General features: G+C 44.3%; 1 protein-coding gene across 1 annotated transcript in view; it reads right to left on the bottom strand.

Moving 5' to 3' along the window:
• The window catches only part of LOC311123605 (proline and serine-rich protein 1-like), a 39,380-nt gene that overhangs the window by 19,959 nt on the left and 6,653 nt on the right, over positions 1–12,768 (bottom strand). Inside the window, exons 4-6 of the mRNA XM_084197838.1 lie at positions 10,970–11,064; positions 6,730–6,823; positions 5,420–5,530 (exon numbers count right to left, since the gene is read on the bottom strand). Coding sequence (XP_084053964.1) covers positions 5,420–5,530; positions 6,730–6,823; positions 10,970–11,064 — 300 coding nt within the window. The remainder of the gene's footprint in view (positions 1–5,419; positions 5,531–6,729; positions 6,824–10,969; positions 11,065–12,768) is intronic.

The following is a 12,768-nucleotide window of genomic DNA, read 5'->3' as shown; positions in this document are numbered from 1 at the left end:
GTTGTAAAATTTCCAAACCCTTTTCCATAAAACATATGAATACGCTAGAACTGATGCACATCAAGAAATAATGCAGACAAAAGCAGCGGAAAACGACTTTGGGCGCACTAGAGCTCATTACAGGAATCCGCTCGGGAGGTGGTTTAAACTGCATTCTAATGTTGACTTTGCTAAAAGAAAACGGTATCAAGCGAAGTGCTTTATGCATGCTCCGTTTTTGGGTCTCGGGGGGGCTGCCCGAGTGGAAATGTTAAATGGAAGTTGTGGAACTGCCTCGCGTGGTTCTTTTTATTGGGGAACGGTACTCAATGAAACTGACATTGGGCTAAATGTGGAGAATTATACATTTGCCTCTTTGTTGGCCACCAAGTAGCCTATTCGTGTATATGCCATTGTGGGCTACCATTTGATAGAGAATAAATAATGTTGAAAAGACGATACCACTGGAGTCAGAGCAAATCAGTTTGTGCCACTTGTGTAGAGCTACACGTGGTGTCCCCTGTAGCTCAGTTGGCTTGCAACGCCAGGGTTGTGGGTTCGATTCCCACAGGGGGACCGGTATGAGACCAAAAAAAATAAAAAAAATAAAAGTATGAAGATGCGCTCACTACTGTAAGTGGCTCTGGATAAGCGCGTCTGCTAAATGACTCATCTTTCAAATGTAAATGTACCAGGAGCTGGTATACTGATTTAATAAGTAGCCTATAACTTCAGTTTGTTGTTGTAACCTTGTGTTGTTATGCAATTATTAAAATGGCCATGTTTAGTTAATTCAATTGGAAGTTATCAAAGCTCTATCGCAATCGCAGTTCAGTTGATTAGAACGCATTAGATTGATGGTAACAGTCAGATAAAAACCTTTTTATTTTATTTTATTATAAACGCTTGCTGTTGTCGACAAGCATATTCAGTTCATGTACATATTATTAATATTTAATTCAGTGATTGAAATGACGACCCCCATCCTAAGTAGCCTATTCCAGCAGGCTATTGGGAAAGACAACCACTTCTTATCAGCGATATCGCCTCGCTATTCATGTTGAATCAATTTCGAACTAAGCAAACTGCTAAATAGTTCAGTTTGCATCTTGTCTAGGGCTACTGTAGACTATCTGATCTATCAGGAGCCATAGTTCGCTCGGATAAAGGAAAGTAGCCTATGACAACATTTTATTAGAATCATAAACCCAGATTTTAGCCTTTAGCCTGTCTATTGAGAATGACAAGTCAATCTCGCAATTTTTTTATGTTCATCCAAGTGTTTCTTGCTCAGAGGTTTCATCCCTCAAACTCTCCTGTTGGATGTATCTATAGTTACGCACATGTGCAAAGGGGATTTATTTACAATTATAAACCTGGTTCGAGCCCTGAATGCTGATTGGGCTGAAAGCCGTGTTTTATCAGACCATATACCACGGGCAAAACATTACTTTTTACTGTTCTATTTACGTCGGTAACCAGTTTATAATAGCAATAAGGCACCCCGGGGGGTTTGTGGTATATGGCCAATACAGTGGGGAAAAAAAGTATATGGTCAGCCACCAATTGTGCAAGTTCTCCCACTTAAAAAGATGAGAGAGGCCTGTAATTTTCATCATAGGTACACGTCAACTATGACAGACAAATTGAGAAAAAAAAATCCAGAAAATCACATTGTAGGATTTTTAATGAATTTATTTGCAAATTATGGTGGAAAATAAGTATTTGGTCACCTACAAACAAGCAAGATTTCTGGCTCTCACAGACCTGTAACTTCTTCTTTAAGAGGCTCCTCTGTCCTCCACTCGTTACCTGTATTAATGACACCTGTTTGAACTTGTTATCAGTATAAAAGACACCTGTCCACAACCTCAAACAGTCACACTCCAAACTCTACTATGGCCAAGACCAAAGAGCTGTCAAAGGACACCAGAAACAAAATTGTAGACCTGCACCAGGCTGGGAAGACTGAATCTGCAATAGGTAAGCAGCTTGGTTTGAAGAAATCAACTGTGGGAGCAATTATTAGGAAATGGAAGACATACAAGACCACTGATAATCTCCCTTGATCTGGGGCTCCACGCAAGATCTCACCCCGTGGGGTCAAAATGATAACAAGAACGGTGAGCAAAAATCCCAGAACCACACGGGGGGACCTAGTGAATGACCTGCAGAGAGCTGGGAACAAAGTAACAAAGCCTACCATCAGTAACACACTACGCCGCCAGGGACTCAAATCCTGCATTGCCAGACGTGTCCCCCTGCTTAAGCCAGTACATGTCCAGGCCCGTCTGAAGTTTGCTAGAGTGCATTTGGATGATCCAGAAGAGGATTGGGAGAATGTCATATGGTCAGATGACACCAAAATATAACTTTTTGGTATAAACTCATCTCGTCATGTTTGGAGGACAAAGAATGCTGAGTTGCATCCAAAGAACACCATACCTACTGTGAAGCATGGGGGTGGAAACATCATGCTTTGGGGCTGTTTTTCTGCAAAGGGACCAGGACGACTGATCCGTGTAAAGGAAAGAATGAATGGGGCCATGTATCGTGAGATTTTGAGTGAAAACCTCCTTCCATCAGCAAGGGCATTGAAGATGAAACGTGGCAGGGTCTTTCAGCATGACAATGATCCCAAACACACCGCCCGGGCAACGAAGGAGTGGCTTCGTAAGAAGCATTTCAAGGTCCTGGAGTGGCCTAGCCAGTCTCCAGATCTCAACCCCATAGAAAATCTTTGGAGGGAGTTGAAAGTCTGTGTTGCCCAGCGACAGCCCCAAAACATCACTGCTCTAGAGGAGATCTGCATGGAGGAATGGGCCAAAATACCAGCAAGTGTGTGAAAACCTTGTGAAGACTTACAGAAAACGTTTGACCTGTGTCATTGCCAACAAAGGGTATATAACAAAGTATTGAGAAACTTTTGTTATTGACCAAATACTTATTTTCCACCATAATTTGCAAATAAATTCATAAAAAATCCTACAATGTGATTTTCTGGATTTTTTTCCCTCATTTTGTCTGTCATAGTTGACGTGTACCTATGATGAAAATTACAGGCCTCTCTCATCTTTTTAAGTTGGAGAACATGCACAATTGGTGGCTGACTAAATACTTTTTTTCCCCACTGTATACCACGGCTAACGATTCCGCGATATGTCATGCTTAAGAACAGCCCTTAGCTGTGGTATATTGGCCATATACCACACCCCCTTGTGCCTTATTGCTTAAATCATAGCAGTCAAACAAGTTAAATCGACGTCCATTGATGGAAAATGATCTGGCGAGATTACATCATGTCATAGCTTGCAATAATTATTATTTTGAGGAAACCTGAATTTTGCTTCTAACGTTATTGCAAGTTAGGTATTCCTTCTTAATTGGCTCGATAACGTTATGGACAAAGGGTTTATCGTATAAATATGACAACTCCTCTCTTGCTGTGCAAAAAAACAAATTGGGCTAGTTTTCAGGCCTTTTGGGCAGGTTTTGATTGGTCATTGGGCTAGAAATGTTTGCTTGACCTGGCAACCCTAGGACCAGCTAACTTGCCCACTCTTGCTAGCTGGCTGGTTGGCTAACACTCAGTTTACCGTCACGTTTAACAATGACAAATAATTGTTTTCCAATCTATTTTGGGATGAATCATTTATGTTGCACGTAAATACATTTTTTATGCATGCTTATGGGTGTTAAAGCGATTCACTTTTCGCATGTGATAATGTTATTTTATTTCGTGGCTATGGTCACCGGCAGCTATGGCCCTCGTGTGTGAAGGCACTAGCTGATTTGACTAGAGGGACAAGTGGGGAAACGCGATATTCCGGTGGGTGTCTGAAAAGCGCTTTAAATCAAGTTTGTCTGGCCTTACTGTCAATGGTTGTCAGTTTCATTTTAGTCAATGTTATTGAGTACACACACACACACACACACACACACACACAAACACAAACACACACACACACACACACGCCTATGAAGATCAATTGAAATAAATTCATTAGGCCCTAATCTATGAATTTCACTTGGCCGGGATTACAGATATGCATCTGTTGGTCACAGATACCTTTAAAAAAAAAGTAGGGGCATGGATCAGAAAACCAGTCAGTATCTGGTGTGACCACCTCATGCAGCGCGACACATCTCCTTCACATAGAGTTGATCAGGCTGTTGATTGTGGCCTGTGGAATGTTGTCCCACTCCTCTTCAATGGCTGTGTGAAGTTGCTGGATATTGGCGGGAACTGGAACACGCTGTCGTACACGTCGATCCAGAGCATCCCAAACATGATCACTGGGTGACATGTCTAGTGAGTATGCAGGCCATGGAAGAACTTGAACATTTTCAGCTTCCAGGAATTGTGTACAGATCCTTGTGACATGGGGCCGTGCATTATCATGCTGAAACATGAGGTGATGGCGGCGGATGAATGGCACGACAATGGGCCTCAGGATCTCGTCATAGTATTTCTGTGCATTTAAATTGCCATCAATTAAATGCAATTCTGTTCGTTCACAACGTTGACATCAGAAAATTGCTCGCCCACGTCTGCCCGGTACAGTTGAAACCGGGATTAATCTGTGAAGAGCATACTTCTCCAGCGTGCCAGTGGCCATCGAAGGTGAGCATTTGCCCAATGAAGTCGGTTACGACGCGGAACTGCAGTCAGGTCAAGACCCTGGTGAGGATGACGAGCACGCAGATGAGCTTCCCTGAGATGGTTTCTGACAGTTTGTGCAGAAATTCTTTGGTTGTGCAAACCCACAGTTTCATCAGCTGTCCGTGACGAGATCCTGAGGCCCATTGTCGTGCCATTCATCCGCCGCCATCACCTCATGTTTCAGCATGATAATGCACGGCCCCATGCATTATCTGGTCTCAGACGATCCCACAGGTGAAGAAGCCGGATGTGGTCCTGGGCTGGCGTGGTTACAAATGTCTGCGGTTGTGAGGCCGGTTGGATGTACTGCCAAATTCTCTAAAATGATTTTGGAGACGGCTTATGGTAGAGAAATGAACATTCAATTATCTGGAAACAGCACTGGTGGACATTCCTGCAGTCAGCATGCCAATTGCACGCTCCCTCAAAACTTGAGACATCTGTGGCATTGTGTTGTGTGACAAAACTGCACGTTTTAGAGTGGCCTTTTATTGTCCCCAGCACAAGGTGCACCTGTGTAATGATCATGCGGTTTAATCAGCTTCTTGATATGCCACACCTGTCAGGTGGATGGATTATCTTGGCAAAGGACAAATGCTAAATAACAGGGATGTAAACAAATTTGTGCACAGAATTTGAGAGAAATAAGCTTTTTGTGCCTATGGAAAAATTCTGGGATCTTTTATTTCAGCTCATGAAACATGGGATCAACACTTTACATGTTGCACACACACACACACACACACACACACACACAGGTTAGGTTATATTACTTACAGGGAAGGTGCCAGTGGTCTGGCTGGGTTTGCCTTTAGGGTAAGGGTTCCCTGGGATCATCCCACAGGAAGAGATCATGGCTACTGGCGCCTTGCAGCCGACCTTACACACCTAGAATACATTATGACATAACACACCTAGAATACATTATGACATAACACACCTAGAATACATTATGACCTTACACACCTAGAATACATTATGACATAACACACCTAGAATACATTATGACATAACACACCTAGAATACATTATGACATAACACACCTAGAATACATTATGACCTTACACACCTAGAATACATTATGACATAACACACCTAGAATACATTATGACATAACACACCTAGAATACATTATGACATAACACATCTAGAATACATTATGACATAACACACCTAGAATACATTATGACATAACACACCTAGAATACATTATGACATAACACACCTAGAATACATTATGACATAACACACCTAGAATACATTACGACATAACATACCTAGAATAGTACAGGACAAGGACATTTACATTTTAGTCATTTAGCAGACGCTCTTATCCAGAGCGACTTACAGTTAAGTGAGTGCATACATTTTTCATACCGGCCCCCCGTGGGAAACGAACCCACAACCCTGGCATTGCAAGCGCCATGCTCTACCCACTGAGCTACAGGGGGCCCCCATGCCTCCTCCACCCATGCTCTACCCACTGAGCTACAGGGGGCCCCCATGCCTCCTCCACCCATGCTCTACCCACTGAGCTACAGGGGGCCCCCATGCCTCCTCCACCCATGCTCTACCCACTGAGCTACAGGGGGCCCCCATGCCTCCTCCACCCATGCTCTACCCACTGAGCTACAGGGGGCCCCCATGCCTCCTCCACCCATGCTCTACCCACTGAGCTACAGGGGGCCCCCATGCCTCCTCCACCCATGCTCTACCCACTGAGCTACAGGGGGCCCCCATGCCTCCTCCACCCATGCTCTACCCACTGAGCTACAGGGGGCCCCCATGCCTCCTCCACCCATGCTCTACCCACTGAGCTACAGGGGGCCCCCATGCCTCCTCCACCCATGCTCTACCCACTGAGCTGCAGGGGGCCCCCATGCCTCCTCCACCCATGCTCTACCCACTGAGCTACAGGGGGCCCCCATGCCTCCTCCACCCATGCTCTACCCACTGAGCTACAGGGGGCCCCCATGCCTCCTCCACCCATGCTCTACCCACTGAGCTACAGGGGGCCCCCATGCCTCCTCCACCCATGCTCTACCCACTGAGCTGCAGGGGGCCCCGTGTAGTGTGAGGGAGTTACCTGCTCTAGGATCCTGCGGGCTCGTTTCTTCTCAGATAGGTGAATACGGAACAGATCCTCTACAGGACGGTAGTTCTGGGCATCAGAGATGTTCCTGGCAGAAGAACACAACCCACCGGGGTTGTTAATTAACCAATCAATCAATCAGCCAATCAATTAACTAACTAACCAAGTAGCTGTTATGATCCATCAATTGATTAGATTTAAATCCATTAACACATTCAAGCGCACGCAATTCAAGGATGTCCCAGCCAGCCTATATCAAGTAGGGTTTAGGCCTATTCACTGGTAACGAAATCATGGAAGCAATCAGAACTAGTCCATTAAGAAACGCTTGTTTTCATTTTGTTTTCTGTTGGTTCTTCAATCCTTGTTGGGACCTAAAATCCCCACGAGGATAGTAAAACAAGGAAGATTCTCCCTGGTGGGGACATTTCCCACGTCCCCATGAGGACAAAGGCTATTTTTAAGCTTAGGGGTAAGGGTTACAATTAGGCTTAGGGTTAGATTTAGGGTTAGGGTTAGATTTAGGGTTAGGGAAATAGGATTTTGAATGGAAATAAATGTTTTGGTCCCCACGAGGATAGAATAACATAATGTGTGTGTGGGTCAGGGTTTCCGTTAGCTGGTAATAGCCAGCTTTTGGCAGATTGTAATATTTTTTTTGTCTATAAATAAAAGCAGGCAAATTGTCCTAAAATAAAATATATATAACATTGCGAAATACAGACTTCTAGCCTATTAATGGATGTAAATACCAGTGGATGTAAATATATTTGCTTATCGGTCTATAGGTTAATTTGCATAATTTAGTGGAATTAAGTTGGTGCGTGCATCACAGTATATTCGTTATGTATCTTAATTTATCACCGTACAGCATACAGATACAGAGACTTGGAGCGGAAAACCTGTCAGACAGCATGAAACCTGCTGCTGCTGCAGCATCTTGTGGTGCTTTCAAGACAACCGGGAACTCTGAAAAACACCAGGTCAAATCATGTGATCTTCAGGTCGGAAATTCAGAGCTCTAGAAAGAGGCCCAGGAGTTCCCTAGTTGGAATTCTGAGTTGGATGAACATTCAAAACGATTTCTCCCCAGTCAGAGCTCGTTTGTCCCCCCAGTTCCCAGTTGTCTTGAACGCACTGAAGTCACAAGTCTGAGATCACCGAGTTCCCAGTTGTCTTGAACGCACTGAAGTCACAAGTCTGAGATCACCGAGTTCCCAGTTGTCTTGAACGCACTGAAGTCATAGGTCTAAGTGTAATCCGAATGCGAGCGCATTTGGGAACATTTTATACAGTCTCTGACCTAAACTATACAAGTAACTAAAAAATGCTACTCACAGTTTGCTGCACGCACAATACAAATATTAGCACGATCCAGGAGGGTATTCTCTGCTGTTAGCAAGGCTCTTGATCCAGGAGGGTATCCTCTGCTGATAGCAAGGCTCTTGATCCAGGAGGGTATCCTCTGCTGATAGCAAGGCTCTTCATCCAGGAGGGTATCCTCTGCTGATAGCAAGGCTCTTCATCCAGGAGGGTATCCTCTGCTGATAGCAAGGCTCTTCATCCAGGAGGGTATCCTCTGCTGTTAGCAAGGCTCTTGATCCAGGAGGGTATCCTCTGCTGTTAGCAAGGCTCTTGATCCAGGAGGGTATCCTCTGCTGATAGCAAGGCTCTTCATCCAGGAGGGTATCCTCTGCTGATAGCAAGGCTCTTCATCCAGGAGGGTATCCTCTGCTGTTAGCAAGGCTCTTGATCCAGGAGGGTATCCTCTGCTGTTAGCAAGGCTCTTGATCCAGGAGGGTATCCTCTGCTGCTAGCAAGGCTCTTGATCCAGGAGGGTATCCTCTGCTGATAGCAAGGCTCTTGATCCAGGAGGGGTTTTCTGCTGTTAGCAAGGCTCTTCATCCAGGAGGGTATACTCTGCTGTTAGCAAGGCTCTTGATCCAGGAGGGTATCCTCTGCTGATAGCAAGGCTCTTGATCCAGGAGGGTATCCTCTGCTGATAGCAAGGCTCTTCATCCAGGAGGAGTTTCTCTGCTGTTAGCAAGGCTCTTGATCCAGGAGGGGTTTCTCTGCTGATAGCAAGGCTCTTGATCCAGGAGGGTATCCTCTGCTGATAGCAAGGCTCTTCATCCAGGAGGGTATCCTCTGCTGATAGCAAGGCTCTTCATTCAGGAGGGTATCCTCTGCTGATAGCAAGGCTCTTGATCCAGGAGGGTATCCTCTGCTGTTAGCAAGGCTCTTGATCCAGGAGGGTATCCTCTGCTGATAGCAAGGCTCTTGATCCATGAGGGTATCCTCTGCTGATAGCAAGGCTCTTGATCCAGGAGAGTATCCTCTGCTGATAGCAAGGCTCTTCATCCAGGAGGGTATCCTCTGCTGTTAGCAAGGCTCTTGATCCAGGAGGGTATCCTCTGCTGATAGCAAGGCTCTTGATACAGGAGGGTATTCTCTGCTGATAGCAAGGCTCTTGATCCAGGAGGGTATCCTCTGCTGATAGCAAGGCTCTTGATCCAGGAAGGTATCCTCTGCTGATAGCAAGGCTCTTCATCCAGGAGGGTATCCTCTGCTGATAGCAAGGCTCTTCATCCAGGAGGGTCTCCTCTGCTGTTAGCAAGCCAAGATTGACTTTGGAAGAAGCTAACCACTTAGCTAGATAGCTACCTAGCTACTAAATTAAAATTAAATTAATTAAGTTAGCTTCAGCTGTCAGCTAGCAAGGAAAGTCAGCCTACAAATCGTCTTGCATTGTAAAGTGTTCTAGCCTGTCTGGACATTGTTTTGCGGACAGTAATTAACAGTTTCAACATTTCTACATGCCGTGTCGCATTATTCAAGTGTGTTAACTTCTGTGCAGCATGAGTGGAGAGCTAACATGATGCTGCCCAGACTCCCAGTGCAGGCTCAGTGGAGCAGTATAAAGACTTGATCCGTGAGAGACATTTGACAGAAGCACCGAAATTAATAAAAATGTTTAGTACCAAACCGTTTTTTCATGTTCTAGTATCGAGAAAGTACCAAAGTTTCGTTTTACCGCGCAACACTACACCAGTGAGTGACTCACAAGGCTCTCGTCGTTGCTTGTAAACAAGCAGCACTAGACTGGGCATTGCCGGTAAGCTCCATAATGAAACTTGACATGACAGGTGAATTGAAGCATGCAATCTTCTTTATCTCTTAACCTACAGCACAAGTTGACTGCGGGTATTTACTTAAAAAGTAGCTACAAATATTCACATTTATTTTAAAAAAAATAGTTTAAAAAAAATAGTTTACACGGTATTGAAAAACCATCCAGTGGCTGTTTCCAAATACCCCGGTATATGGTATGCCGCCCCAGCCTACTGGTAATTAAAGAGCGATTCCCATTCACCATTCAAGTGAATACAGGCAAAGGTAGGAAGGCTTCAGCTCGTCACACACCACTTTATAATGAGCTGGAGGCAGTATGCATTTTGAAAACATACATTTAAATTGTTTGAAACCTGAACGTTTTACTTCAGATTATGATGCATGTCTGTCTCACCTTGCTTTCAAATTAGGCTAGCCAAAACAATCGTATAAAGACGTCCATATGCCATTGAAACCAGTAGCCTATTTCTCTCATGTTCTATTGTTTTTCAAATCAAACTTTCTTTCATTGCCCAGTAGCCAAAGGCACAACCCTAGTCATATTAGCAACCCACGCTAGTTGTTGCATCTTTAGATCTCCCCTGTTTCTAACAGATATTTTCATCTCTGTCACATGAAACCGTTGACATGTGCAGTGCCCTCTTGGCAATGGTGTTTTCCCGCTAATTGCATTATAGAACGAACATATGGTAGATTGACATAGGCTAGTGATTTTGCTGTTCGTTACTCGTCTCGTCGGCCGAGGAAAAGTAAACAGTGGACAGTTATTCTAGCATCTTCAAAGTGCGCATCCAGAATTCGTTGCATCCTTGCATTAATGACCATCATCTAAAATGTGATTTTCTGTCATTTTGAGCACCGTGGGTGGATGCCCTAATCAGGTTATGCACCGAATGCATATGGGTCCGGTCAATTTTTCAAATGTCTGGTAAATTAAAAATAATGCCAGTCAAAATGTCCGGAGCCACATTTTCCTAACGGAAACCCTGGTGTGTGTGTGTGTGTGTGTGTGTGTGTGTGTGTGTGTGTGTGTGTGTGTGTGTGTGTGTGTGTGTGTGTGTGTGTGTGTGTGTGTGTGTGTGTGTGTGTGTGTGTTTCTCACAGAGCTATGAGTTCCAGAACCACCAGTCTGTCCTTGGAGAAGGTGAAACAGTTGAGGATGTTGGCCACTTTGGTCGTGGGGATGGCAACCATTTTCTGGAAGAGAGACACAAAGAGTCAAAGGGGATGGCAACCATTTTCTGGAAGAGAGACACAAAGAGTCAAAGGGGATGGCAACCATTTTCTGGAAGAGAGACACAAAGAGTCAAAGGGGATGGCAACCATTTTCTGGAAGAGAGACACAAAGAGTCAAAGGGGATGGCAACCATTTTCTGGAAGAGAGACACAAAGAGTCAAAGGGGATGGCAACCATTTTCTGGAAGAGAGACACAAAGAGTCAAAGTCTGATGAATTCATGCAGGCCAGTATTTAGCTAAATATGCACACACAAGATCTCTAAACTAGGGATGGACATTTCACATGATTGACATCCTGAAAATTGTTCGGATATCCAGATAGTCGAAATTCTAAATAAATAAATATAAATGCTTGACACTCTTGACCAATCGGAATGATGCAAATGCATGTGGTAGATGTAAACAGCGGACATGCTGCTTTCCCCCCCGTAATTTTGGGCATAAAAGCAACAGTGCAAGACAAGGGAACCTGAAAATGGGTAATTATTGAGATCACTACTATCCCAGCCCTTGTGGAGTGGTACCACAAAAGCTGGAATATTTATTGATACAAAAGTTTTTTTAACGTTTTTTTATGTGTTACTGAGGCCATAATGAGGGGTGCTGCATACATTACATTTACATTTTAGTCATTTAGCAGACGCTCTTACCCAGAGCGACTTACAGTTAGTGAATACATCTTTTTTTATACTGGCCCCCCGTGGGAATCAAACCCACAACCCTGGCGTTGCAAACGCCATGCTCTATCAACTGAGCTACATCCCTGCCGGCCATTCCCTCCCCTACCCTGGACGACACTGGGCGAATTGTGCGCCGCCCATGAGTCTCCCGGTCGCGGCCGGCTGCGACAGAGCCTGGATTCGAACCAGGATCTCTAGTGGCACAGTTAACACTGCGATGCAGTGCCTTAGACCACTGCGCCACTCAGGAGACAATTAGCAAAGACGGGTCCAAATTGTCAGCCCCTAATGACTTCATGGTGTCAAAAGCTAACAAGGCAGCAAGAACTTCTGTTTCTGTGAGTTGCCAAAAAAGAAAAACCCTGACTACCATTTCCCCAAGTCACTTGCGATTGACTGATCATCCATTGCAGGTCAACTGGAGGCCAAGACCAGTATGACCATCGGAGATAAAACGATGATTAAAAGCATCACAAATGTTAACTTTTCCAGTAATGATGCAGGAGTCTAAAACGACTTGCTTAGACAGGGAAGTAGAGGAATGACCCCGCTTCAGTGAATTAACGGTTTTCCAGAATGTAGAGGATCACTAACAGTCTGCCATATAGTGCTCAGGTAGCAAGGCTCTTCATCCAGGAGGGTATCCTCTTTTTATTTTTTTTCCCTCACCTTTATTTCAACCAGGTAAGGCCAGTTGAGAAAAAGTTCTCATTTACAACTGCGACCTGGCCATGATAAAGGTTTAGAATCGTGCCCTACCCTACTCTAAATACAGCAAAATAATATCCAACGACTGAAGATCGATTTCTAAGAAACTTCTAGGAAATGTATTTTTTAGGGCTGCCCCCCGACTAAAAACAAATCTTGGTCAACCTAAAGTTGACTGTTCTTTCGACCAATCGATTGGTGAAATTTTTTTAATGTGTATTTTTCCATATAGACACACCCTATGTGTTTTAATAAAATCAACTATATGCATTGAG

This window comes from Coregonus lavaretus (assembly GCF_964263955.1).
Source record: "Coregonus lavaretus genome assembly, contig: HAP1_SCAFFOLD_400, whole genome shotgun sequence".
In the NCBI taxonomy this organism is placed as follows: Eukaryota; Metazoa; Chordata; class Actinopteri; order Salmoniformes; family Salmonidae; genus Coregonus; species Coregonus lavaretus.
Note: the sequence above shows the minus strand (reverse complement) of the source record. Positions and strands in the feature narration are given on the sequence as shown.